The sequence below is a fragment of the Budorcas taxicolor genome, chromosome 16, assembly GCF_023091745.1.
Source record: "Budorcas taxicolor isolate Tak-1 chromosome 16, Takin1.1, whole genome shotgun sequence".
Taxonomy (NCBI): domain Eukaryota; kingdom Metazoa; phylum Chordata; class Mammalia; order Artiodactyla; family Bovidae; genus Budorcas; species Budorcas taxicolor.
Window position 1 is genome coordinate 44408033 of NC_068925.1, and position 27995 is coordinate 44436027.

General features: G+C 42.6%; 1 protein-coding gene across 2 annotated transcripts; it reads right to left on the bottom strand.

Moving 5' to 3' along the window:
* Position 1: 1 nt before the first annotated feature.
* Positions 2-27995, bottom strand: NMNAT1 (nicotinamide nucleotide adenylyltransferase 1). Of its 2 annotated transcripts, none has more exons than XM_052653884.1 (6): positions 27917-27995; positions 27336-27464; positions 6697-6867; positions 4917-5100; positions 1763-1908; positions 2-1007 (listed from the first exon to the last, which is right to left on the bottom strand). In XM_052653884.1, the coding sequence occupies exons 3-6, from the start codon at positions 6809-6811 to the stop codon at positions 607-609; spliced, it is 846 nt and encodes a 281-aa protein (XP_052509844.1). In that variant the 5' UTR covers positions 6812-6867; positions 27336-27464; positions 27917-27995; the 3' UTR covers positions 2-606. The 2 variants fall into 2 exon arrangements, with proteins under 2 accessions (XP_052509844.1, XP_052509843.1); XM_052653883.1 differs by lacking the exon at positions 27917-27995 and adding an exon at positions 27706-27885.

Genomic DNA, 27995 nt, shown 5'->3' on the forward strand with positions numbered 1-27995 from the left:
TTTCATAACTTAAGTCAGGTTCTTAAGTGGACTCTTAATTTTCTTCTTCTTCTTTTTTTTTTTTCGCTGCACAGCATGTGGGATGTTAGTTCCTGATCAGGGATTAAGGCCAGGCCCTCGGCAGTGAGAGTGCAGTCCTAACCACTATACCACCAGGAAATTCCTAGACTTCACTTTTCACACTTCACTTCTCTTTATGTGGTAAAGTTAGGGTGCTCTTTTTGAATTGTTTTTGTACTTAGTTTGATGGAATGTTCCTCTGGTTTTAGTCCTGCTAATCTCTTGTTTTAAAGATAAAGGAATTTGTGGACTTCCCTGGTAGTCCACTGGTTAAGACTCTGTGCTCCCACTGCACTGGTTCGATCCCTGTTTGGGGAACTAAGATTCCGCATGCGGCATGGCATAGCCAAACTAAAAACAACATATTGAAAACATTCATCTTAGCAACTTCTAGTAAAAAGATAAACCTAACTTTAATTTACTGCTGATTTTACCAAACTGTTAAACTTTATTAAAGAGGATAACAATTTCTTCCCCTAGTTACTAACACCCACATGGTTTCAAACTCCCAAAAAAGAAGTCTAAAATACCATGCTGTAGAATTTCTTATGCCTTAACTTCTGTAGTGTTTCTCTGCAAAGGAGCCAGGACCACTCCAACATTCCTCTCCTCACTCTCAGAACTATACAGATTATGCTTTTCAATATATTCTTGTACAAGATCGGGGACCAAGTAGCGAATGCTCTGGCCCCTCCTGAGGGCTCGCCGGATCTTCGTGGAGGAGATGTCATTGGTGATCCATTCGTTCACCAAGTGAATGTTGTTCTGGTGTTTCCACAGCACGTCGGATTCGTAGATGAACTTCTGGGCATCATTCCCAGCCCGAGTAATACATATGAGCCCGTGGTCTCCCAGGATTTTGGTGATATCCTCACTCTTCCATAGATTGGGCACACCAAATGACTCCAAAAAATCTGCTCCACACAGCAGCTTCACCTTTGGCACACCTGGGAAGAAGAGAAAATAGAGCCTCAGGGATTGTTTTTTTAATAACTCCTGGCATCAAAATGAATGTGTAGGACTCTCCCTGGTGGTCCAGCGGTTAGGAATCCAGCTGCCAATGCAAGGGACATGGGTTCAACCCCTGGTCCAAGAAGATCCCACATGCGGTGGGGCAGCTAAGCCCATGGGCCACAACTACTGAGCCTGAGCTCTAGAGCTGGTGTTCCATAACAAGAGAAGCCACCTCAATAAGAAGCCCATGCACAGCAACAAACAGTAGCCCCTGTTCACTGCCACCAGAAAGAGCGTTGGTGCAGCACAAAGATCCAGTGCAGAAAAAGAAAAAAAAAGTGTATGTCTGTTTTTCTGAGGATTCATAATTTTTATCAGATTCAGCTTTTCCAAAAAGAGATCCAGACCTGACCTACCGCAGGAGAAATAAACTCAGGGTGCCTCTGACTCTCCTTTCCTCCTATCAGAAAACTAACACGGGGCAGAGAGTTTCCTCGTGGCCTAGTGGTTACAAATTTGGGCTTTCACTGCCACAGCCTGAGTTCAATCACTGTTGGGGGAACTGAGATCCCACAAGTTGTGTGATACAGCCAAAGGAAGAACAAAAAAAGAAAGAAAAAAGAAAACTAACAAGGGGCATTTTCCAGGCACCCACACACATTGAATATGAAAGCAAATACAAAGGGGGCTTGCCCAGCCTTAGAGTCTTGACAGCCCTCATTGCTAAGTCCTGGGAAAACATACAGACCTTTCGTTTTTGTTTGCTCTAGGGATTTCTTTTCACTAAAATCTTGTTTTTGTTCAGCCCACTTTCTCTTCCGTCCAGGCTTTTCCAGCACAGGTGAGTTCTGCTGGGGATCACAGATACTGGCCTCCAGCTTCTCTTGATGGTGTCTATAAAACAACAAAGCAACAAAATATTTATTTCTCTTTCTCACAATGCTCAACTGAAATATCATCCCCATGGAGAGGCCTGAGAGCCTCTGACACAAAGTTAAAGGTTGGGAGCTGTTAAAAATGTATAACCACAGGTACACACAATACCTGATTATTCAGAAAGGATACCTTCAAGTACACAGTACTGTCAGGTTAAAATGGATGCTGGTCAAGACACAGTGGCCCTGGGCTCTGGCTGTCAAGAATGGAAAGCAACAGGGACTTCCCTGGTGGTCCAATGGTTAAGAATCCACCTGCCAGGGCAGGGGACACAGGTTCAATCCCTGGAACTGAACTAAGGGACTAAATCCCATGTGCCACAACTACTGAAACCTGCATAGTCTACAGCCTGTGCTCTGCAACAAGAGAAGGCACTACAAAGAGAAGCCTGTGCATGGTAACTAGAGAAAGTCCTTGCACAGCAACCAAGACCCAGCACAGTCAAAACTAAACTAAGAAAATAAATTAAAAGAATAGAGAGTAGGGAGACTCCTGGGAGCACAGCAAATGGTAGCTATTACTATCCTAAGCTGTATGTGTCTGTGTCACAATGACCAGAGTTAAAACGCTGATTATCTATTATGTGTTAACCACTACACCAAATCTCTTGCATGAATGATCTGATGAAATCTTCTCAACATCCCATGTCATAGTATTATTATCCCCATAATGGAGAGGAAGTGCAGGCTTTGAGTTTGTACCCCCAGCTTCTAGTAGAGCCTCTTAGACATAGGAGGTAGTCAAGAACAACCAGATTGAGTAAATGTTTTGGTTACTATAAAGCAACTATAGTACTGCCAGCATTCTATCAGAATTGTTTATTATACCTATTGAGAGAGGAGGACAGTGACCAATTTGCCCAAGGTCATTTAGCTTATAGATGGCAGAGCCAGAATTTGAATCCCAACAGCCTGGCTCCAGAGCCCACACCCTTGACCACTGAGGAGTATGGCCTGCCTAGGACTTCCCTGGTGGTCCAGTGGCTAAGACTCCACGCTCCCAATGCAGGGGACTCGGGTTCGATTCCTGGTCAGGGAATTAGATCCCACATGCCACAACTAAAGATCCCTCATGCTGCAACGAAGATTGAAGATGCCATGCAACTTAACTAAGACCTGCCACAGCCAAATAAATAAATAAAAATAAATATTTTTAAAAAAGAGTATGGCCTAACCTAGTAATGAAGAATTCAATGCCGAGGATAAGGTCTGAGGGTGTGACAAGTGTCTGAAGCCTAAGCGGAAGGGCCCACAGGCAGGATCTGTATGCAGCTTCACTCTGGCTGGCAGGGTGTCCACGGCTTTATAGTGGTACAGTTACCCAGGTAACAGGAGCAACATGTGAGAGAGACAACTGTGGGCCCCTGGTGCCCGTAACCCCCTTCCCTCAGGAATGAACAGGAAGGTTATTCTGGAGCCAAAGAGGGCTGAGTGAGGAGGAGCCTGGTCTCTGATGGGAGAACTTCTGACCAATGAACAGAAGTCACCCTCTTCTCCCTGCTAAGCTTCTGGGTAAGTCACTGGGTTGGACGTTGTCTGCTGGCTGGGTTCAATCCCACCCTGAAATCACTTCCCAGAGGTCCTCAGAGGCAGAGAGATTTGGGAGGCTCTGGACCTTGACAGGTTGGCATGGAGGCCAGACCCTATATTCCACTGTCCTGTCCCTCACGCTGAGACTGGGACAGTTTAACAGCCGCATTTGTGGCAGCAGAAGCAGGAATAGTTTCCTGAACTTCAGCTGCAGTTAAGGGGACATGATCTCGAAACAAACCACCACTTCCACTCCTCCAGCCCTTTCAACCTAGACCTAAAGTCCCTTTCTGCTTAGAATGCTCAGAGTGGTTCTATTTCCTATCCAAATCGTAATTAATATGGTTAGAACCAGAAGGTTCAAAGAATAGACATTTCTAATAGACATCTCTAAGAATAGACATGAGACAGAAAGGTTTTTCAGAAAGCCCTTGTGTTTTATACTCAAGAGAACTTGCTTGCTTAGTAGCTCAGTCATGTCTAACTCTTTGCAACCCCATGGACTGTAGCCCTCCAGGCTCCTCAGTCCATAAGATTTCCCAGACAGGGATACTGGAGTGGGTTGCCATTTCCTCCTCCAGGGGTTCTTCCCAACCCAGGGATTGAACCCACGCCTCCTGTGTCTCCTGCACTGCAGGCAGATTTCTTACTCACTGAGCCACCGGGGACATGCCACTCAAGAGAACATTAAGTAGTAATAAGATGTCACTCACTCTGGGTTCTGAATCCTTAAACTGGAATGGTTTCAGAGTCCTGAGCACAGTGATCTGTGACAACCCCCTATATGCTGCCATGGAAGTAGCGTCCAAACCAGGTCTCTCTGTGATCAAGAATCATGGCCTCTCTTCCTTAAATTACCTATCTTCATCTTTCTATATATATATAAAATTTTATTTATTTATTTATGGCTGTGCTGGGTCTTCACTGCTGTTTGGGCTTTCCTCTAGCTGTGGCGAGCAGAGGCTACTCTCAAGCACAGGCTACTCTCTAGCTGCAGTGAGCAGTGGCTTCTCTTGTTGCTGAGCATGGGCTTCACTCACTGTAGCACATAGGCTTAGTAGCTGTGGTGCTCAGGCTTAGTTGCTCTGTGGCACAGGGGACCTTCCTGGACCAGGGAATGAACCAGTGTCTCCTGCATTGGCAGGCAGATTCTTTACCCCTGAGCCACTAGGGAAGCCCAATTATCTGCCTTTGTCTTTTATCCTTGAGAAGACTGACCACAGGGTCATCACCTTACAGCTTTACCTTTTTCACCAGGGCACAGACAGGCCAAGTATACTTCCTGTTCTTTTACAGGGATGTACACAGTTAACAAGCATGCAAACATCTCAAAACATAATGAAAGACACACAGGCTGAATAGTACCCAGGTCTGTTCATGTGCTTCGCAGCCTTGTGATGACCCCACACAGGAACTGCAGGACTTCACCATGATTACCTTAGCACCTTGGCTGTCTCTGTCCACTCTTTCTGAAGACTTTCCCATGTATCAACTTCTATCCATTCTGAGTTCTTGGTGGCAAGTTCTGCCATGATAACTCGGTGACAGGCAGAGATGAGTCCTTTCTTCTTATATGCATCGCCGACTGGAGAAATTATGCCTTTGATAACTTTATATTTCCCTGGGGTAAAGAATTAGACTTCACATAAGGTATAACAGATTAGATTTTATGTATAGGAAATAGAATCATCAATATGGTTTCATAGTCACAGGTCCCCTCCTCCTTTTTTTAAACAATGACACAGGTTTACTTATTTATTTTTAAATGTGGTAAAATATACATAACATAAAATTTACCATTTAAACCATTTTAAGTGTACAATATTGTGATGTGTTATACAACCATCACTACAATCCAGCTCCAGAACTCTTTCAACTTCCCCAACTGAAATTTCGTACCCATCAAACAGACCACCCATTTGTCAGCAGTTTATTAATAAATTTTGATTGATATTGCCAAACTGTCTCATGTGTATGTTAGTCGATCAGTCGTGCCCGAAACTGCCTTGTAAAAAGCCTTAATCCATTGAATATCCAAGAGCCCATTCCTTCCCAACACCTGATATTTGACATTATCAAGTTTTAAAAATTCTTGTCAAGGTGATGGGAAAAATATCACTCTATTATTTTAGTTCCCTGATTATTAGTGAGTTGGCACACTCATCCATCTATCAACACATAGCATGATTATTTCCATAACAAAACAAAATGAATCTGTGTATATGCAGGGGAGAAAAAGTTTTCTTGGACCTTCTTAGGGCCCCTGGCTGGTGTAAACTGACAAAGAATAGATTGACAGGAGAAAAGCATATGAATTAACTTAATGTAAGATTTATGTGACATGGGAACCTTCATAAGGAAATGAAGAGCCCAAGACACAGTTAAACCTAAGTATTCTTATGCTAGGTTTGATGAAGAGTGAACAGTCATGGGGAAAAATGACAGAGCAAGGAGTGCAGGAGATCAAACCAGTCAATCCTAAAGGAAATCAATCTTTAATATTCATTGGAAGGACTGATGATGAAGCTGAAGCTCCAATATTTTGGCCACCTGATGCAAACAGCTGACTCATTGTAAAAGACCCTGATGCTGGAAAAGACTGAAGGCAAGAAGAGAAGGGGACGACAGAGGACGATATGGTTGGATGGCATCACAAACCCAATGGACATGAATTTGAGCAAGCTCTAGGAGATGGTGAAGGCCAGGGAAGCCTGGTGTGCTGTAGTCCATGGGGACACAAAGAGTCGGACAAGACTGAGCGACTGAACAACAACAAAGAGTACAAGGTAAGTGTAGGAGCCTGGGGGAATCCAACAAGGCCTGTCTGCTTGGCATTCCTTTCTCTTCATAGATAAGGACGCTCCATTTCTCTGAGTTTAGGGAGGGCATCTGTCGTGTGAATGTTTTACAATCTGCTTCATAGGCTTCCCTTGTGGCTCACCTGGTAAAGAACCCACTCGCAATGCGAGAGACCTGGGTTCAATCCCTGGGTTGGGAAGATCCCTTGGAGAAGGCAAAGGCTACCCACTCCAGTATTCTGGCCTGAAAAATTCCATGGACTTTCACTTTCAGGGAAGAGGGGTGGAGGGCAAAGTGACCTTCCTGCTTCTGCTGTTTCATCAAAATCCTCCAGCTTAAAATGTCCAATAGGCCAAGGTGCCACATTTTACGGCAGTGTATCCTGAACCCCATCGTTGCTGCTGGTTACTGTTCCTACCTGTTCCATGCATGTAGTCCTTGGCCAGCTCAAACAGCCGGAGGTGCATGTTGGTGATAGGATTAAAGGACCCACAAGCAAGAAGAACTACTTCTGTCTTCTCTGAGTTCTCCATGCTGAGAATTTGAAGTTGTTGATCTAAATGGAAAACTCTCACAATTCTCTTATTGCCTGCAAAGGAAAAAGAAAGTAAGTTCAGTTCAAGGTCTTTTGATGTCCTTCCACATACTCATTTCAAGCAAATGGAGGGACTTTCCTGGCGGTCCAGTGGTTAAGACTCTGCATTTCCAATGCAGTGTGCTCGGGTTCAATCTCTGGTTGGGGAGCCAAAATCCCACATGCTGCAGTCAAAAAGTAAGAAACAAACAAAAAACATCACCAATAAAAAACCCACAAACCAAAGAGATGGAAAAAATGCTTGGCTTCAGTGACGACACTGGGTGAATTGCAAAAATGGCTCCATTTCCCCACCCTTCCTTTCCAATGTGATTTTATAGCTCTTTTCATAAAGGAATGGAATCTTCCCACCCTCTGTGACTTGCTTTGGCCCAAATAACGTGGCACATGGGAAAACATGCCCATTCTGATCCTAGGCCTCTGAGGCATTGTGCACACCCACTCTCCTTTGGACTCCTGCCCTTCCATGAAGACAAGCCCAGGCCAGCCTGTTGGAGGATGACAGAACCTGCAGGACAGAGACGATGCTCCCGCTGACAGACAGCCAATAGCCAGCTGCCTGGCCGAGGCCATCCTAGATCAGTCAAGCCTCAATCTGCCCAGAAGCACAAGCAGGTCAGGTGAGGTCAGCTGAGCCTGGATCAGCTGGCCCACAAGGTGGGCCTAGACTTATGAGCAAACATGAAAGCTTAATGGTGCTGAGATTGCACTATTGTGGCCATGGGTAACAGAACAGTGTCACTGTGCAGTGTGCCACTATGTCTAGCTGCTCAGTCACGTCTGACTCTTTGAGACCCTCTGGACTGTAGCCCACCAGGCTCCTCTGTCTGTGGAATTCTCCAGGCAAGAAGACTGGAGTGGGTTGCCATTTCCTCCTCCAGGGGATCTTCCCGACGCAGGGATCAAACCTGTGTCTCCTGCACTGTAGGTGGATTCTTTACCTGATGAGCCACCGGGGAAGGCCCACAATGACATTATTATCCACCAAAGATAACTCCCCAACAACCCGTCCTCCAAAACTGTACTTTTCCTCTTAGTCAGCAAGGTCATATTATCACTTTCAACTGAGTAACAGTTTACAATTGACAAACTCTTCTTGATACTGATTATTCCATTTGATCCTTCCCAAACCCTACTGAAGTAATGCAAGGCAACTTATTTTAAATTATTTAATTTTTTTTAATTAGGAGGAATTTACCCAAATGTCTTAAAAATAAACTCATACTTTCTATTATTGCTTTTTTTCCCGATTTTTATTTTATACTGGAGCATAGTTAACAATGTTGCGTTAGTTTCAGGTCTACAGTCAAGTGATTCAGTTATACACATACATGTATCTACTCTCTTACAAATTCTTTTCCCCTTTAGGTTATTACAGAATATTGAGCAGAGGGACTTGGTGAACCTTTCCAACTCATATCACTCATTTCTAGTAACTTCTTCTTTTTAAAAAATATTTTAATTTATTTTTGGCTGCACCTTGGTGCTATGCACAGGGTTTCTCTACTTGCAGCAAGTGGGGGCTACTCTCTAGTTGCAGCGTGAGGACTTCTCACTGTGGTGGCTTCTCTTGTTGCAGAGCATGGGCTCTAGAGCACCAACTGAGTTGCTCTGCAGTGTGCGGGACCTTCTCAGAATAGGGACTGAACCTGGGTCCCCTGTACTGGCAGGCAGATTCTTTATCACGGGAGCACCAGGGAAGTACCAGCTCTAATCACTTCTTTAACAAACACTCTATTAACTATCAATAAAAAAATACCTTCACTACTGTGAAGTTTAAAATATTCTAACATATCAAGTTATGTTTCAAAATAATAATTCTGAGCACTTACAAAGGTAATTCCAATGATGCCAAAATGCTCAAAGCACTTTGGGAACTTTTGGGGGATCACCTGTAGAGCTCAAAGTATTTTTATGATTAATGTAGAAATACAATGAATGACCACAAACAAACCAACATTTATAGGACACTTCTCAACTTATAAACTAATTTCATGCACATTATCATTTAATTTTCACCAAAAAAAGAAAAAGAATGGCCAAGGACATTTACTTTATTCCAAATAATAACCTATTGCTACATATTTAGTTTTTCCAGTTAATCATCTATCATTAGTCATTTAGGTTTATCTAATTCTCCATTATTATGAACATCTCAAAGAAGAAATAATGAGTTGAAAATGAATTGGAAATTAAGGCTATAAAACTCCTCATTGTGTGCTCCTAAGTCTTGCTAACACTCAAAGACCTGCATAAGGACCATTTATTTATAGCCCAATAGTGTTCAGACCAAATTGCTAGGATGACCAACTTACTTTTGCTCCAATTTTTTGCTCTCATTGGACAGAGTTACTGAGTGGCGACCCAGGGCTAGAATTTAGGTATTGTGACTCCTAGGTTCTCCAGCACCAAAGAGAAAATTGAGAGGTAAATTGGGGCTGTGTAGATTGGAAATGAGCCCTCCTAACTGAGAAGCTGAGAAATGGCAACCTCAGTTCCACAGATAACACGAAACTCTGAAGGTTTCTGAGCAATGGTGTGACAACAGGGTTCTAGAAAAACAAGGTGATGTTGGTGTTACATGGTTGTATGACAGATTTTATTTTCTTGGGCTCCAAAATCACTGCAGATAGTGATTGCAGCCATGAAATTAAAAGACGCTTGCTCTTTGGAAGGAAAGCTATGATAAACCTAAACAGCATATTAAAAAGCAGAAACATCACTTTGCCAATGAAGGTCCGTAGAGTCAAAGCTATGGTTTTTCCAGCAGCCGTGTATGGATGTGAGAGTTGGACCATTAAGAAGGCTGAGCACCGAAGAATTGATGTTTTTGAACTGTGGTGTTGGAGAAGACTCTAGAGAGACCCTTGGACAGCAAGGAGATCAAACCAGTCAATCCTAAAGGACATCAGTCCTGAATATTCATTGGAAGAACTGATGCTGCAGCTGAGGCTCCAGTACTTTGGCCACCTGATGCAAAGAACTGACTCACTGGAAAAGACCTGATGCTGGGAAAGATTGAAGGCAGGAGAAGGGGGTGACAGAGGATGAGATGGTTGGATGGCATCACCAATTCATCATCACATAAATCTGTGCAAATTTTGGGAGATAGTAAAGGACAGGGGAGCCTGGAGTGCTGCAGTCCATGGGGTCGCAAAGAGTCGGACACAACTTAGTGACTGAATAGCAGCAAATGGCTGTATGACCCTGACCTGACCATTTAACTTTGTGTCCTCATCTGTAAAATAGAGATAATGCCATGATATGGCAAAACGCTGATCATATTGCCTGGCACAGTGTCAAAATAAATGGTAGCTGTTATTTGTGAGGAAGTGATAATACTGATGTCAGTGATGCTATCAGATTAACTGGAAGGGGCAAAGCAAGATAGGAAGTCCAGTTAAAAGTAATGAGAACTTCAGTTTAAGTACAGGTGGTGGGAATGGAAATTAGGAAACATGTATTCAATGAATACTTGAGGTCTACTCCAAACAGCGGCAGGAATCACAGGGACACTGCTAACTGTGAAGAGGAAATAAAGGGGAGAAGGATCAATAATGCTTCACACAACATTAAAAACGAGTTCATGGGTTAGAATGATTTAAATGTAGCTTTCAATTATCATCCCGAGGATGACACCAGGATTCACTTGGGGCTTACTGCCTCTGCCCACCTATAACCTGCCCCACCCCATTACTCATGCAAACAAAGCACCTATGCTATTATGGGGTGGTCTGGGCCCACTGGGAAATTAGGGTGTCTCTCCAGCTACTGAACGTGCTCTCAAGGACCCTGGTGGAGGCTCTCGGTTCAGCTGGAGTCCAGCCTTGGTTCTGGTCCCAACCATCTCAAGTTTCAGGTACCACTCTCCAGGGAGACTGAGCAGGTCTCGGAGGGAGGGAGTTGCTTGCTGTTCAGAGAAGGAAGGATGAAAGAGCCTGAAGCGCTCTCCCTGCCCTTGGGGATGGGCTCAGGTTTCCAGGTCCTCCCCAGGGGAAGGACTGAGAAAGGAAAGCTGATCTCTCAGCCTAAAGGAAGCTTTCCCTGTTTTCACATTCGTGACCTGTCTCAAATATCCAACTCAGTGTTACTAATTCACTGTTAACACAGCCAGCTGTAGACTTCAGATCCTTAAAGCCATAGAAGAATCAAGTTACAGGGAGCTCCTATCATAGCCTAGAGTGGCTTAAGGACTAGGACCTGTCCCTCTCCCCTGGAGAGAACTCCCTCCGTATCCCCCAGGGTTCGCATCCCCCAGGGTTCGCAGGGTTGGTGTGTAGGGATGGAGGCCCTGGCAGGTGGAGAAGAGGTCTAGAAGCTCTAACAGGACTGTTACAGATCCTCCGTGCCCTGCTCCAGGTGCTCAGGGACCCGGGTCACCATGATTCACTTCTGTCTGGCTCACTCAGCCTATCGCTTGCACTGTTGGCTGCCAAGATCCCACCAGCTCAGGCTGTAAGTGTCCCTCCCCAGCCCACTGTGGCAAAAAGGTCATTTCTTCCTGGGGCTGTCTTGAGGCTTAAGGGCTTCCCTGGTGGCTCAGATGGTAAAAAATCTACCTGCAATGCAGGAGACCCAGGTTCGATCCTTGGGTTGGGAAGATCCCCTGGAAGAGGGTGCAGCAACCCACTCCAGTATTCTTGCCTGGAGAATACCATGGACAGAGGAGCCTGGCGGGCTACAGTCCATGGGGTTGTAAAGAGTGGGATACCACTGAGCGACTAACACACTTGGAGGTTTAAGGGGAATTACTTTCAGTTTTAAAATTATCACTGACTAAGTTTCAAAAACATTGATGTGTAAACGTTAATGAAACATTTTGCAAACATTAAGTCAGCTTTTAAAACATAAACTTAAAAAAAAACTGGTTTTCTTGTCACACTTCAGGATGCTCAGTACAATTAAATCTATGTTGCCCGACTGCTAATGGGATTGACTTGGCAGCCGCTCAGATTTACAGCTCTAAAGGTACACTAGTTAGTTAGCATGTTAGTTAGCTCAGTCAAGCCCGACCATGCCACCCCCTGGATGGAGCCTGCCAGGCTCCTCTGTCCATGGAATTCTCCAGGCAAGAATACTGGAGTGGGTTGCCATTTTCTTCTCCAGGAGATCTTTCCGACCCAGGGATTGAACCTGGGTCTCCTGCACGGCAGGCAGATTCTTTACCGACTGAGCTACCAAAAAAGCCAAAGGGACACTAATGCTTTTATAATAGTAACCTTAAACCCGAGACTCTATTAGTTCCGTGTGCCACTGCTTCAAATAGTTTGGGGGTGAGGGGGCCTTCCCTGGCATTCCAGGGGTTAAGACTTCAAGCTTCAGACCTCACATGCCAAAAAATAAAACAAAATAATAAATAAATAGTCTGGGGGTATATTTTCAAATTGCTTATTGTTTTGAGTATCTTCACTGGGGATAAACCTTTGACTTTGGAGAGGAGATCTGATTCCTACAAGTGCCCTAAAGTCATTCAGTGCTAAATCCAATTAATAGAATAAATAATGAAGGTGAATAATAGTTTACAGTGAAGAAAGAGGACTACTAGTTAAGGAGAAAGATTTTCCTATATGCATGGAAGCTGCTGCTGCTGGTGCTAAGTTGCTTCAGCCGTGTCCGACTCCGTGCGACCCCATGGACTGCAGCCCACCAGGCTCCTCGGTCCATGGGATTTTCCAGGCAAGAGTACTGGAGTGGGGTGCCATTGCCTTCTCCGTGCATGGAAGCTATGTACATGTAATTTCAAAAGAATTTAAAAAATGTTTGAGCAGTAACCACAGACCTCATTTCATTGTGTAAGTTGTGGTGGGCAGTTAACTCACTCAATGTGAGTTACCCAGTATGAACTGCAGGTAGGGCTAACATAGCATAAGGGCGTGGCTGGGACTCTCAGTTCAGTTCAGTCGCTCAGTTGTGTCCAGCTCATTGCAACCCCATGGACTGCAGCACGCCAGGCTTCCCTGTCTATCACCAACTCTTGGAGCTTGCTCAAACTCATGTCTATCAGGTTGGTGATGCCATCTAACCATCTCATCCTCTGTCACCCCCTTCTCCTCCTGCCTTCAAACTTTCCCAGCATCAGGGTCTTTTCCAATAAGTCAGTTCTTTGCATCAGGTGGCCAAAGTACTGGAGCCTCAGCTTCAGCATCAGTTCTTCCAATGAATATTCAAGACTTATTTCCTTTAGGATTGACTGGTTTGATCTCCTTGCTGTCCAAGGGACTCTCAAGAGCATTCTCCAACACCACACTTCAAAAGCATTCTTTGGCGCTCAGCTTTCTTTATAAATAAAGTCCAACTCTCACATCCATACATGACTACTGGAAAAACCATAGCTTTGACTAAATAGATGGACCTTTGTTGGCAAAATAATGTCTCTGATTTTTAATATGCTGTCTAGGTTGGTCATAGCTTTTCTTCCAAGAAGCAAGTGTCATTTAATTTCAAGTGTCTTTTAATTTCACTGGAGTCACCATCTGCAGTGATTTTGGAGCCCCCTCCCCGCCCACCAAAATAAAGTCTGTCACTGTTTCCATTGTTTCCCCATCTATTTGCCATGAAGTGATAGGACTGGATGCCATGATCTTAGTTTTTTGACTGTTGATTTGTAAGCCAACCTCTTCCTCTCCTCTTTCACTTTCAACAAGAGGCTCTTCAGTTTCTCTTCGCTTTCTGCCATAAGGGTGGTGTCATCTACATATCTGAGGTTATTGATATTTCTCCAGGCAATCTTGATTCCAGCTTGTGCTTCATCCAGCCTGGCATTTCACATGATGTACTCTACATAAAAGTTAAATAAGCAGGGTGACAATATATAGCCTTGATGTACTCCTTTCCCAATTTGGAACCAATTCATTGTTCCATGTCTGGTTCTAACTGTTGTTTTTTGACCTGCACACAGATTTCTCAGGAGGCAGGTAAGGTGGTCAGGTATTCCCATCTCCTGAAGAATTTCCCACTGTTTGTTATGATCCATACAGTCAAAGGCTTTGATGTAATCAATAAAGCAGAAGCAGATGTTTTTCTGGAACGCTCTTGCTTTTTCTGTGATCCAACAGATCTTGGCAATTTGATCTCCTGTTCCTCTGCCTTTTCTAAATCCAGCTTGAACATCTGGATGTTCTCTGTTCATGTACTGTTGAAGCCTCCCTTGGAGAATTTTGAGCATTACTTTACTAGCGTGTGAGAAGAGTACAATCGTGTGGTAGTTTGAAAATTCTTTGGCATTGCCTTTCTTTGGTATTGGAATGAAAACTGACCTTTTCCAGTCCTGTGGCCACTGCTGAGTTTTCAAATTTGCTGGCATATTGAGTGCAGCACTTTCACGGCATCATCTTTTAGGATTTAAAACAGCTCTGCTGGAATTCCATCACCTCCACTAGCTTTGTTTGTAGTGATGCTTCCTAAGCCCTACTTGACTTCACATTCCAGGATGTCTGGCTCTAGGTGAGTGATCACACCATCATGGTTATCTAGGTTACTGAGATCTTATAGTTCTTCTATATATTCTGGCCACCTCTTCTTAATATCTTCTGCTTCTTTCAGGTCCACACTCTTTCTGTTTTTTATTGCGCCCATCTTTGCATGAAATGTTCCCTTGATATCTCTAATTTTCTTAATAGAGATCTCTAGTCTTTCTCATTCTGTTGTTTTCCTCTATTTCTTTGCATTGTTCAGTTAGGAAGGCTTTCTTATCTCTCCTTGTTATTCTTTGGAACTCTGCATTCATATGGGTGTATCTTTCCTTTTCTCCTCTGCCTTTTGCTTCTCTTCTTTTCTCAGCTATTTGTAAGGCCTCCTCAGACAACCATTTTGCCTTTTTGCATTTGTTTTTCTTGGGGATGGTCTTGATCACTGCCCTCTATACCATGTCATGAACCTCTGTCCATAGTTCTTCAGGCACTCTGTCTATCAGATCTAATCCTTTGAATCTATTTGTCCCTTCCACTGTATAATCGTAAGGGATTTGATTTAGGTTATACCTGAATAGTCCAGTGGTTTCCCCTACTTTCTTAAATTTATGTCTGAATTTTGCAATAAGGAGTTCATGATCTGAGCCACAGTCAGCTCCTGGTCTTATTTTTGTTGACTGTATAGAGCTTCTCCATCTTTGGCTGCAAAGAATACAATAAATCTGATTTTGGTATTGACCATATCGTGATGCCCATGTGTACAACTGTCTCTTGTGTTGTTGGAAGAGGGTATTTGCTATGACCAGTGCATTCTCTTGGCAAAACTCTGTTAGCCTTTGCCCTGCTTCATTTTGTACTCCAAGGCCAAACTTGCCTATTACTCCAGGTATCTCGTGACTCTCAGAACTGGTTTAAACTGTAGCTTTACTGCTTACTCCAGAATTCTTGCCTGGAGAATTCCATGGACAAAGGAGCCTGGTGGGCTACAGTCCATAGGGTCCCAAAGAGTCAGACACAACTGATCAATTAACACTTACACTTTTACTTTACGGCTTACTATATTAGGTGTTTGTCCTGAGATAAGACATTTAATTTTTCTGAGCCTCAGTTTCTTCATTTATAAGATAGGAAACCACAATCTCATCTCATAGGATTGTGTGCATTTTTAAAAATATATATTTACTTATTTGGCTGTGTTGGGTCTTAGTTGGGGCAGATGAGACCTTTATTGAGGTGCCTGGACCCTCTAATTGAAGCTTGAGTCAGTAGTTGTGGTGCCTCAGCGTGTGGGATCTTAGTTCGCAGACCAGGGATCGAACCTGTGTTCCCTGCATTGCAAGGCAGATTCTTACCCACTGGACTACCAGAGAAGTCTAAACTGTATGCATATTAAGTGAAAAAGTAAATTTAAAATGTGACATATTTCTCTACTAATTATGAACAGTAATAACTCTTATTATTGCTTGTGGGTTGTCTTTTGGCATTAATTTACAGCCATGGTAAATAAATCAAGGTTCTCAAGATTCCTTAGAGACCAGTGTCACAGTGCCTGCTACATAGTATGTGCGTGATCAGTCATGTCCAACTCTTGCAACCCCATGTACTGGGGCCCACCAGGTTCCTCTGCCCGTAGGATTTCTTAGGCAAGAACACTGGAGCATGTTGCCATTTCCTTCTCCAGGGGATTTTTCTGACCCACAGATCTAACCCTCATCTCCTGCACTGGCAAAAGGACTCTTTACCACGGTGCCACCTGGGAAGCCCATCTGCTACATAGTAGGAACTCGATAAATGCTAACTATTGTCCTTAGTGTAGTATCATTAGACAATTTTGTTCTAATGGGATGGATCTCAATTCATCTTTGCTCTGTTTTAAATTTTATTTCTGTGGGTTGACGTAACATTACCATGAAACAGAACCTGAATTTGGTTTCTTAAAGCCATTCAAATCACTGAAACAGTAATGTACAATGTAATTCACTGTGTCCCATGCAGCCAAGTGACAGTGTTCCTGTTTGCCATCACCATTCTGACCCTCCAGTTCTATGTCCTGCTAAGGTAAGTTCTTTCTCCAGCCACCTCCGCACCTGGCAGCTCAGCATGCACATCTTACCTGTGGGGTTGGTTTGGGTGCCTGCTGCCATTCCTGTTATGTGCTTAAATGCAGCCTGCCCCATTGTTTTGCCCCTCTTATCAATGGCAGTCACCTGCTCCACCTCTTTGAAAAGTCAAAACTCTCAGTCCAGCGAGGAGAGTTGGGATTTGGGCAGACAGAGTTTAACTTTAAACCAGCATTATACAGGTTAAAAGTTATACTTCCAGTAATAAGAAGTCCTTAAACGGGAAACAATGAGGGTGCGAATATTTCACTTTATGGATTCCCAAGAGACCAGGGCCAACAGCCTAGCATTAGCTGATGTCTCCAAGGCTGAGGGCAACACAGGCACACTCAACTAGATTATGACTTGACCTGTTATTTCTGATTCTATGTCAGAAATCCATCTTGGCCAAAAAAGTCAGTTAATACCTTTTTCAATGGTCAAATGAAACAAATACAATTTTACACATTTAAAATAAATTGTAGTCCTAAAAACATGAAAATTCTAATAAAAATCTGAAAACTGAGATTCCACTTAAGTGATGGGGAAGGGCTGGAAACTACCTTGTAATTTACCTAAATTACCCCTTGTAATTTGCCTAATTCAAATTTGCCAGCTTCTACTAGGAGAGGTTTGTGTACTTCTACTATAAGATGCAGGGTATATTTCCTCACTCTAGAGGCCAGAATTTCCACAAAATGTTTTTTCACCAACGTATCAAATTAACATGAATTTTTAAATGGTAGGATTTCCCTGGTGGTGCAGTAGTTAAGAATCTGCCTGCTAATACAGGGGACACAGGTTTGATCCCTGGTCTGGGAAGATTCCACATGCCACGGGGCAACTTGGCCTGTGCACCGCAACTACTGAGTCTACGCGCTGCAAATGCTGAAGCCTGTGTGCCTAGAGCCCGTGCTCCATAAGAGAAACCACTGCGAGGAGAAGCCCCTGCTCACAACTAAAGAAAGCCCGAGAGCAGCAGTGAAGACCCAGCACAGTCAAAAATAAAAAAGAGTTCTTTGAATTAAAGTAGGAAAAAAAAATGAACACTGTCCACAAATTAAGAATATTAATAACTCTTAGCATTAAGAATATTCATAACTCAATACTGTCATTAATGCTAGCACTAATTTGCAGTCATGGTAAAGAACAAAGGTTCTTAACAGAAGGGAGTTGCCTGGAGCCAAATGAACCTCATGCCACAATTAGAATTCAAGGGTCAGCGCCATCTGGTTTTATGTTAACAGTGTGGATTTCTTCTAGTAATCAATTAGTGTATGACCTGGTATATTGATTTGTAGGCCCAGATCTTCTCGATACTGCAGGCAACCTCTCCTTACCAACCTGGTTAGCAATATCATCTTTACTTTCTTCACAGTTGGTAAGTGTGGAGTCATTCTTAATAAGTGTAGTCATATACTTATTGTCTATTTGCCAGATGCTGCTAGAACAAAAATGGATAAGACAGGACTTGTTGCTCTGCAAGAGCTCACAGACTGAAACCTGAGAAAAAACTCACATTTAAAATTCACGTGAAGGGGGAGAGGGGTTCAGGATGTGGGGGACACCTGCATCCATGGCTGATTCATGTCGATGCGTGGCAAAAACCACCACAATATTGTAAAGTAATTACCTTCCAATTAAAATAAATTAACTCATTTTTTTAAATGAAATAAAATTCAGATGAAGGAAAATTTTAAAATGCTCCTTAGTGTCTCTTTGAGTTGTCCTACTATTTGAATATGAAACCAATTTAATATTGGGTTGGCCAAAAAGTTTATTCAGGCTTTCTAAACAAACTTTTCAGCCAACTCAACATAAACATTTTGATATTATAAAATTCTTTATAGTTATAACATAAAAATATCAGATTTACCTACTCATTTAATAATTAGATACTGAGAGGATGACATGGGTAGAAACACAGGGACCTCGACTACTTGAAGTCAAAAAGTGATACAGAAGAGTTGGACTCTGAAATGTGTAGAAGTTTTAGGAATATTGTGGCTAATATATTTTAGTTATATTTTCTTTTGTATGAACTTCTAATAGTGATGTGCAATTTAAATAAAGACATTTTCTAAATTTTTATAAAATGAAAACAGTTATTGGGGTGCCATAAGGCAGGGTTCTAGAAAGAATCTCTACTAAACCCCAACTCCACAAGAGGCAGTGTGTCCAATGGACAAGAGCACCAGCTATGGAGACTGAGGGAGGCCAGTTCAAACCCCCACATCCCAAACAGAAGAATCTGTTAATACTTCACCTCCCAGAGCTTCCCAGCCTTATCTAAGGGAATTCCCTGGAGGGAGAGCAATTAGGACTCCAAGGCCCACACACCTGGAACTAAAATCCCACAAGATGCTTGTTGCAGCCAAAAGAAAAAAAGGAGATTAAAAAACCTGCTGTGCAGTTTGCTGTAAGATTTAAATGAGATAATGGGGTTATTATTTTAAAAAAGAACTGTCACAGTTACTATCACCAGCATTGCCAATAGTAAGAACACGACCTCTATTGAGGAAAACCTTAGCCTGGCCAAGTGTTGAGCACTTCTGTTCCACAACAGATACACAAAGAAACACCATGATTTAGCTTTGCATTCAAGAATACATTTCTAAATGAAATAACGCCATTTACAGCAACATGGATGGACCTAGAGATTACTATACTAAGTGAAGTTAGAAGTGAAAGTCGCTTAGTTGTGTCTGACTGTTTGTGACCCCATGGACTATACAGTCCATATTCTCTGGGCCAGAATACTGGAGTAGGTAGCCTTTCCCTTTTCTAGGGAATCTTCCCAACCCAGCGATCAAACTCAGGTCTCCCACACTGCAGGGGGATTCTTTACCAGCTGTGCCACAGGGAAGCCACAAGTGAAGTCAGAAAAAGAAAGATAATACCACATAGTATCACTTGTAGTCACTCTAAAGTATGCCACAAATGAACGTATCTCTAAAACATATCTCTGAAATAGACTCAGACAGAGAACAGACTGCGGTTGCCAAGGCAGAGGTGGGGTGGGGGAGGGAAGGATTGGGAGTTTGGGATTAGCAGAGACAAGATATTACACACTGGATGGATCAACAACAAGGTCCTAAGGTACAGCCCAGAGAGCTATATTCAATATCCTGTGAAACACCATAATGGAAAAGCATATAAAAAAGAATGTGTACAACTGAATCACTTGGCTGCACAGCAGAAATTAACACATTATAAATTAACTATATTTTAATGAAATCTTAAAAAAAAAGAATATTTCTGAGGCAATTCAACCCAGTAAACTGATGCTGTTCTCCCATCTTTTTAGGTTTTACCGTGCTGCTTATTTGGATGGAACCGGTCCCACAAGCACTAAAGAGGATGTTTTCTGTATTTGGTGTGGGATCCTTCATCGAGGGAGTCTGCACCATAGTGTTAACATTTTTGGCAACCGACTGTGTACGTTTTTAAATATTGAATTTCTAAAGGCTCATCTTAATCTGAAAGCTTGGCTGTATACAATGCACTTTTAGTCTTCAACATTTATTTTCTACCTCAAACTAAAAAAATAGAGATGGAGGCTTCCCTGGTGGTCCAGTGGTTAAGAATCCGCCTTGCAATGCAGGGGACACCTGTGCGATCCCTGCTCTGGGAAGATCCCACATGCTGCAGAGCAACTAATTCCATGAGCTGCAACCACTGAGCCCGTGCTCTGCAACTACTGAAGCCTGTGTGCCTAGAGCCCGTGTTCTGCAACACGAGAAGCCACCGCAACGAGCAGCTCGGGTACCACAATGAAGAATAGCCCCTACCTGCCACAACTAAAGAAAACCTAAGGGCAGCAATTAGACCCACCACAGCCAAAAAATTTTAAAAATAAACCTTTTGAAAGAATAAAGATGGAGAGACAGACCTCCTAATTAGACACATGTCACAGTTAGAATATTTCACCAGGGAAGTTTAAAAACTCCATGAGAGATTTTTCTTTTTGGAGGGTGAATTCCACTTTACCAGAACTATACATACAAAAAAAGTTAAGACATTAATCAACAGTGGAACTGGGTTGGCACATTAAGCAGCAAGCCTTCCATCTCTTGCTAAATTGGTGCCTTTTAAAAAATCCTTTCAGCAAAAACATTTAAAATATGTGTTGCAATTATAAGACAAGTAATTCCTCACAGTGCTCTTTTCTTCCCCAATACAGGCAAAAACCACTCCTGAACTGTACTACTTGTCTGTGCTGCTCTCAGTGAGCAGCTTGGTTTCTACAGGTAATCACAAACTTCCAGAGTAACCTATCCCTGTCAAAGGTGTGCCAGTCCTTCAAGGGAAGTAAATGCTCAGCTAGAATTGTTATAGGTTGGCCAAAAAGTTTGCTCAGGTTTTCCCACAAGTGGAAACTTATGGTCAACCCGCTACGTTACAAGGGGAAGCCCTAGTTCCTCTTAAAGCAGGTGCTCCAAGAAGCACATAAAAGTGGAGAGCGATTTCCCTGGCGGTCCAGTGGTTAAGACTCCGTGCTTCCATTGCAGGGAGCACAGGTTCAATTCCTGGTCAAGGACTAAGATCCTGCAGGCAGCATGGCCGAAAAAAAAGGAGAGGCTTAGAATGGGATATAAAAAGCCATACTTCCCTGGGATGTCCCTGGTGGTCCGGTGGTTAAGACTCCATGCTCCCACTGCAGTGGGCACAGGTTCAATTCCTGGTCAAGGACTAAGATTCCGAAGGCAGAATGGCCCAAAAAAATGGAGAGGGTTAGAATGGAATATAAAAGCAATCCTTCTCTGGCAGTCCAGCGGTTAACCCTTTGCCTTCCAAAGCAGGGGCTGTGGGTTTGATCCCTGGTCAGGAAGCTAATATTCCATATGCCTTGGGGTCAAAAACCAAAACATAAAATGGAAGCAATATTGTAACAAATTCAATAAAGACCTTAAAAATGGTCTACATTAGAAAAAATAAAAAGTCATCCTTCTCACATTATTTCTGCTTCATTTAATTAGATCCCATTTTTTATCCTACAGTGCTTTTCTCAAGCCTGGGACTGACTTGGCTGGCCAGTGTGATCCGTCCAAGGCCAGACACTAAACCAACAGTCTGAAGCTAGCATTTGAGCCCTGCTGGTCCCCTGCCTTAGATAGGTATCTTTAGCAGGCTGAATCTTTTCCAGGAGCCTTGTCACCTAACAGCTGCAAGCAAGCACATATGACCATCTTCACCCTGCTACTCCTAGATGAAGTGGTCAGTAGAACATCAGAGCCATGACAACAGGAAGCACATCAAGACCAGTCATTAGCAAGAAAGCTGTCAGGTGACAGTTTTATGAGCACTGATGATGGATAAAGATGAACAGTTCAACCAAAATCACTGGGATGACATCACAACCAAATTCAGCCTCAGTAAGGATCACCTATTAGATATTCTTAAGAACATCACTTGGACTTCCTGAACCTCCTTTATTCTGTTTCAGAAAGCTAGTAGCGTCTACTGGATGACTGTGATAAGAATAAGTACAGAGAAGGAAAAATAAAAATAAAAATCTTAGTAATGAACAAGGGGTCTAATTTCAAAAGAACACAGTGATCCAGACTGTATATTTGAATAAGGTTAATCTATGGCTTCTTTAAAGGTGCAGTGGGAACTTTTAGAGTAAAAATCATCATGAACTCCTCCACCGGGGTGACACCAATTTCTTGCATCATGACAGTAAACTGCTCTCTAGAGAAAACCGCCAACTGACCTGCCATGCTACCCTGTATTCTGGCTTGTTCTGTATGTATTCATAGATTCTAAGGGGTTTTAAGAAGGAGCTAGCCACTCATAGATGCTCTAAAGTCTTTGGGATGGGGAGAAAATGCTGTTTCTTGAGGAAAAAGGAGAGTATTTCTTGGCAGAAGAAATCAGTTCATTTAAAAATATATTTATTTATGTATTTATTTATTTGGCTGCACCAGGTCTTAGCTGTGGGATTTTTTTCTTTAATTGCAGCATTTGAGATCTTTAGTTGAGGCGTGTAGGATCTAAGTTCTTGTTCCTTCTGGGACTTCACTGGGAGTGTGGAATCTTAGCCACCGGACTGCCCGGGAAGTCCCAGAAGGAACAAGTTTAATACATACATCTCCAAGCACATTGATGACAGACACAGACCTTCACAAATGGGAATGACTGCTTTCCATCTGCTTCTCTGTTCAGGTGGTACCTGCTGCAGGAGGTACCACCTCAACACACTATCCATTCTCCACACCAACACTTACTGAGCACCTTCCACGTTCCAAACATTGCACTAAAACTTAGGAATTAGAAACTCGAGTAACTCGTATGTTGACAGTGAAATCCCCTTAAGTAGTTCTCTTACTATGATTAACAGAAACTATTTAAAAATAACATGGGCTTCCCTGGTGACTCAGATGGTAAAGAATCTGCCTGCAATAAGGAGACCCAGGTTCAGTCCCTGGGTCAGGAAGATCCCCTGGAGGAGGGAATGGCTACTTACACCAGTATTCTTGCCTGGGAAATCCCATAGACAGAGGAGCCTGGCGGGATACAGTCCATGGGATCCCAAAGAGTCGGACACGACTGAGCAACTAACACTTTCACTTTTAACAGCCTTTTTACATTCTTTAGATCTTATTAACATGTCAAATAAATGTCAAATGTCAATTTACCTCAAGATTTTTATCAGAAGTTTCTCTTTTTTTTTCTGAACTATCTTGCCCCCGGGCTTCCCTGATAGCTCAGTTGGTAAAGAATCCACCTGCAATGTGGGAGACCTGGGTTCTATCCCTAGGTTAGGAAGATCCCCTGGGGAAGGGAACCCACTCCCAGTCCATGGGGTCGCAAAGAGTTGGACACAACTGAGCGACTTTCACTTTCACTTTTCCGACCCCCAAATCTGATCTACTTGAAGATCTGAGCTGATGACAACTCCAGCCCTTCCAGTTGCTAAAGTCAAGTACCTCAAATCATCCTAAATCTCCTCATACCCCATTAGGAAATCTCAAGGGCTCCATCGTTAAAGCACATTCAGAATCCAGCCATTTTTCTCTAGCTGAAAAAATTTAACTGACTCTTTCTAAGTACGAGAGGCTGCTCCTTAAGACCAAGGCTGCTTAATACTTTTGTGTCTTAAAATTATGCAACATTCTGAACATAACTCCAGAAAATGAAATTCTATTTCTTAATTGATAAGCATTAAAGTAGCACTTTAATCCACAACCTACAAAACTGAATCTTCACTTGCTTTTCTCTTTAGTTCCTTTTAGTATTATTATTATTATATTTTAAAATCTATCTACATGAACAGTGAAAGTGTTACTCGCTCAGTTGTGTCCGACTCTTTGCGACCCCATGGACTATAGCCTGTCAGGCTTCTCTGTTGGTGGAATTCTCCAGGCAAGAATACTGGGGTGGGTTGCTTTTCCATTCTCCAGGGGACGGATCTTCCTGACCCAGGGCTTGAACCTACATCTCCTGCATTGCAGGCAGATTCTTTAGGGCTTCCCTGACAGCTCAGACAGTAAAAGAATCTACATGTATATACATTTTTTAATTGGAGTATAATGGCTTTACAATGTTGTGTTAGTTTCTGCTGTACAACAAAGTGAATCAGCTACACGTATACATATTCTGCTTCCTCTTGAGCCTCCCTCCCACCTCCAGCAACCCACCCTTCTAGGTTGTCACAGAGACCTCGGCTAAGCTCCCTGTGCTCTACAGCTGCTTTTTGCGGGGCTCTATTTTACACATGGCGGTGTATATAGGTCAGCACGATTCCTACAACTCATCCCACCCGCCCCTTCCTCACCCCACATCCAATGTCTGCTCTCTGTGTCTGCATCTCTATTCCGGCCCTCTAAATAGGTTCATCTATACCATTTTTCTAGATTACGTATCTATGCATTAATATATGATATTTGTTTTTCTCTTTTTGACTTACTTCATTCTGTATGACAGACTCCAAGTCCATCCACAGCTCTACAAAAGACCGAATTCATTCCTTTTTGAATTTTCATTTGCTTTTATGGTTTTATCATTTCCTCCGAAACCAAATCTCGTTTTACCAGACTTAAATTCATTAAACAACATTTATTTGATGTCACTCATATCTTATGAAATATAAATTATGCTCTTTCTGATACAGGTGAAAATTACACAGTTTTAAAACCGCCTTTTTTTTTTAGCCCCCCTCATACTTTGAACAGCCACTAGCAGCAGTACTCTCTCACAGACTGGCACTTTCTGATATTAACCATATTTGTTTGGAGTGGAAAACTTCTGAGCAACATTGTGGGGGGATGTTTTATTTTAGTAGTTCTTCATCTGGGACCTGGGCTTCTCAGGTGGCACACTGGTAAAGAATCCATCTGCCAATGTAGGGGACGCAGAAGACACTGATTTGATCCCTGGGTCAGGAAGATCCCCTATTTGAGGAAATGGGGAGTATTCTTGTCTGGAGAATGCCATGGACAGAGGAGCCTGGTGGGCCACAGACCATGGGGTCACAGAGTCAGACATTTACATCGCACATGTGGGACCTGGGATCCAGGGATATGATGTCTCTGAAGCAAAATGTTGGGTATGTGCACCGAGAAGCAACTTTCTGGGAGAATGTTAGAGGAAGTTTCAGAAAATAAAACATTAAGCATCACACTCATTAAATTTACTATTAAAAAAATTTTTTTGATGTCTGATACCTACTACACTCCATTTAAAATTTAAAGAAATTGAAATTTAAAGTTAGTCTTTCCACTACTTTTTTCACAGCTGTTAAACCCTGACAGTGAAAACTTTCTAAATACTAATTGAATTGAATGGAACACTGAATTTCTAAATGCTCAGCTAATCTGAAACCTTGGCTATATTTAATATACCATTAGTCTTTATATTCTACTTACTGTAAAAATAAAGATATGTAAAAATGGGATTCCTAATTACATATGTCATAGTTAAAACATTTCATGGGGGAAAACGTCAAAAAATTCCATGAAGAATTCTCTTTCTTTTTCTACTTTCCTATAATTTTTAAAAGTTAATATGGAACTACTGGGGACTTTCCTGGTTGTCCAGTGGTTAAGAATCCACTTGCCAAAGCAGGGGACACGGGTTTGATCTCTGCTCTGGGAAGATTCCACATTCCTCAAGGCAGCTGTGTACCACAGCTACTGAAGTCAATTGCCCAAAAACCCATGCTCTGCAGCAAAAGAAGTCACTGCAATGAGAAGCCTGCACATTACAATGAAGAGTAGCCCGTGCTAGCCACACTAGCTACACATGCAGCAATGCAGACCCAGTGCAGACAAATATATCTATATATTTATCTCCAATTATGGTTATGTAATGATGGTGATAAATATATCAGTAACATCCATTGAATTCTTCCTGTGTACCAAGCAAGGTACTAAGCAGAGACATCACTTTGATGGCAAAGGTCCATATAGTCAAAGCTGTGATTTTTTCAGTAGTCCTGTATGGATGTAAGCGTTGGACCATAAAGAAGTCTGAGCACCGTAGAAATGACACTTTCAAACTGGTGTTGGAGAAGATTCTTGAGAGTCCCTTGGACAACAAGGAGATCAAATCAGTCAATCCTAAAGGAAATCAACCCTGAATATTCACTGGAAGGACTGATGCTGAAGCTGAAGCACCAATACTTTGGCCTCCTGATGTGAAGAGCTGATTCATTGGAAAATACCCTGATGCTGGGAAATATTGAGGGCAAGAGGAGAAGGGGGCAACAGAGGATGAGATGGTTGGATGGCATCACTGCCTCTATGGACATGAGTCTGAACAAACTCAGGGAGATAGGGATGAACAGAGAAGCTGCAGTTCAAGCGATCGCAATGAGTCAGACTGAGTTAGTGACTAAATAACAACAACAATGATGTGATACTTATAACATTACAATGAAGTAGGTACTATTATTATCCCCTCCTTTTTTTGGCGGGGGAAGGCATGTGGGATCTTAGTTCCCTGACCAGGGATCAAACACATGCCCCCTGCAGTACAAGTGTAGTCTTAACCACTGGACCACCAAGAAAGTCCCCTGTCATCTCTTTTTTAGCAGATGAGGAAACTGAAGCTGAAAGAGGCTGATCAACTTGCTCAAGATCTCAGTTTGTGTAACAACCTTGACTCTGAAAGTTCATGCTCTTAACCACTACACAGACTTACAATGGTACATTATCTACTGGCAGACATTTAAAAGAGGCCCATGTGTTCAGAGTGCCTTTGGCTCATGATACTTCTTGTTAGCCACTTAAGTTTCATCTGACCCTGCATTTTCCTTACCTAGCTGGAGAGCTCTCTGGACTCTCATCCCAAGTCCAAGTTGAAGTGTCCTAAACTCTTCCAGCTGCCAGATAGTATTTATCTGGTTTTCCAGTTATGACTCCCAGTTCTGAGGTTACATTCCCCAATGCTCTCTCCTGTGATGACCTATTTAACGTTCATTCCTTTTTCCAATTTCTTCTCCTCTCTTCCCAACCTCCCTCCAGGCTTGGATTCTATTTTTGTTTGAGAAGTGGATCCTAAACCAATTTATCTTGCCTATGCACTAGAAATACTTTTTCATTACCCACTAACTCTAAACAAGAACCCAAAGTACGTAAGAAAACTCTCAACACAGAGCCTCTGAATCAGATTAAGTCACCATGAAAGAGCAGGCAAATATTAATACAATGCACATATGGAGAGGCCTTTCCTTCACTGCTTCTAAAATTACACACACTAAAACCAACACAAATGCCTAAATAGAACATCTTATTATCATCATCAAAATTAGGGTACAAACACAGGGAGATGTTTATTCAGCAACATCGTCAAAAGATAAAAGGCGTATATTTCCCAATTTTGTTTTCTGTGGCACTGACCCTAATTATTTGCCACTGGGAGATCCATATTATTCCCAAACGTTGACACTTCCACCCATATTCACATATCAAAAATTAGAGCTAATTTTATGAATATAACACTTACTTACTTTTACAACGGAAGTTCTGTGAATCCAAAGCGTTTTGCAAAGTAGGCTATTGGAACCATTCCAACTTGTGTGTCAACAGTCTTTCCTAAGTTGAACTTGGAACAGTGGTTTCACATACAAACTGTAACCCTGAAAAGACAACTTACTGTGATAAGCAAGAAATTCTATGATCGGACAGATAATTCATTTTGGTGGAGTTCTATGGTAATCTTAAAAGTTTATCCTGAGTGATAGAAACAATTATTTTTAAAGACAAAACCGGAGAAACAATTTCACCTCGCTTCCACCATGCCCAAGAAGCTTCTAGGAAAGAATTTTGTTTTTTTTTCAGAGTTAAGTCACCTGTTCCAAAGGCCAAAGGGCAATTTACCGAGGGTTTTGGTTCCACGGAGAGAAGCTGAAAAAATGAAGGGGCAAGACTCCTTGTCCCAAAGTTGAATGTGATCTCGCTTCAGGGACAGTTGTATTTGACCCTCAAAGAGCCTAACATCTTGGACTCGTCTACGCTGGCGGCTTTAAAAAGGAATCCTGTGCTGCCTCGGCCAGAGACAGATTCTCAACGGCTCGGTGTGGGGACTTACCACGGCTTCACCACGGCCTCACCACGTTTTCAGGGCAGAGCGGCCCGAATCCTCCAGGAGACGCTCCGCAGCCCGAACG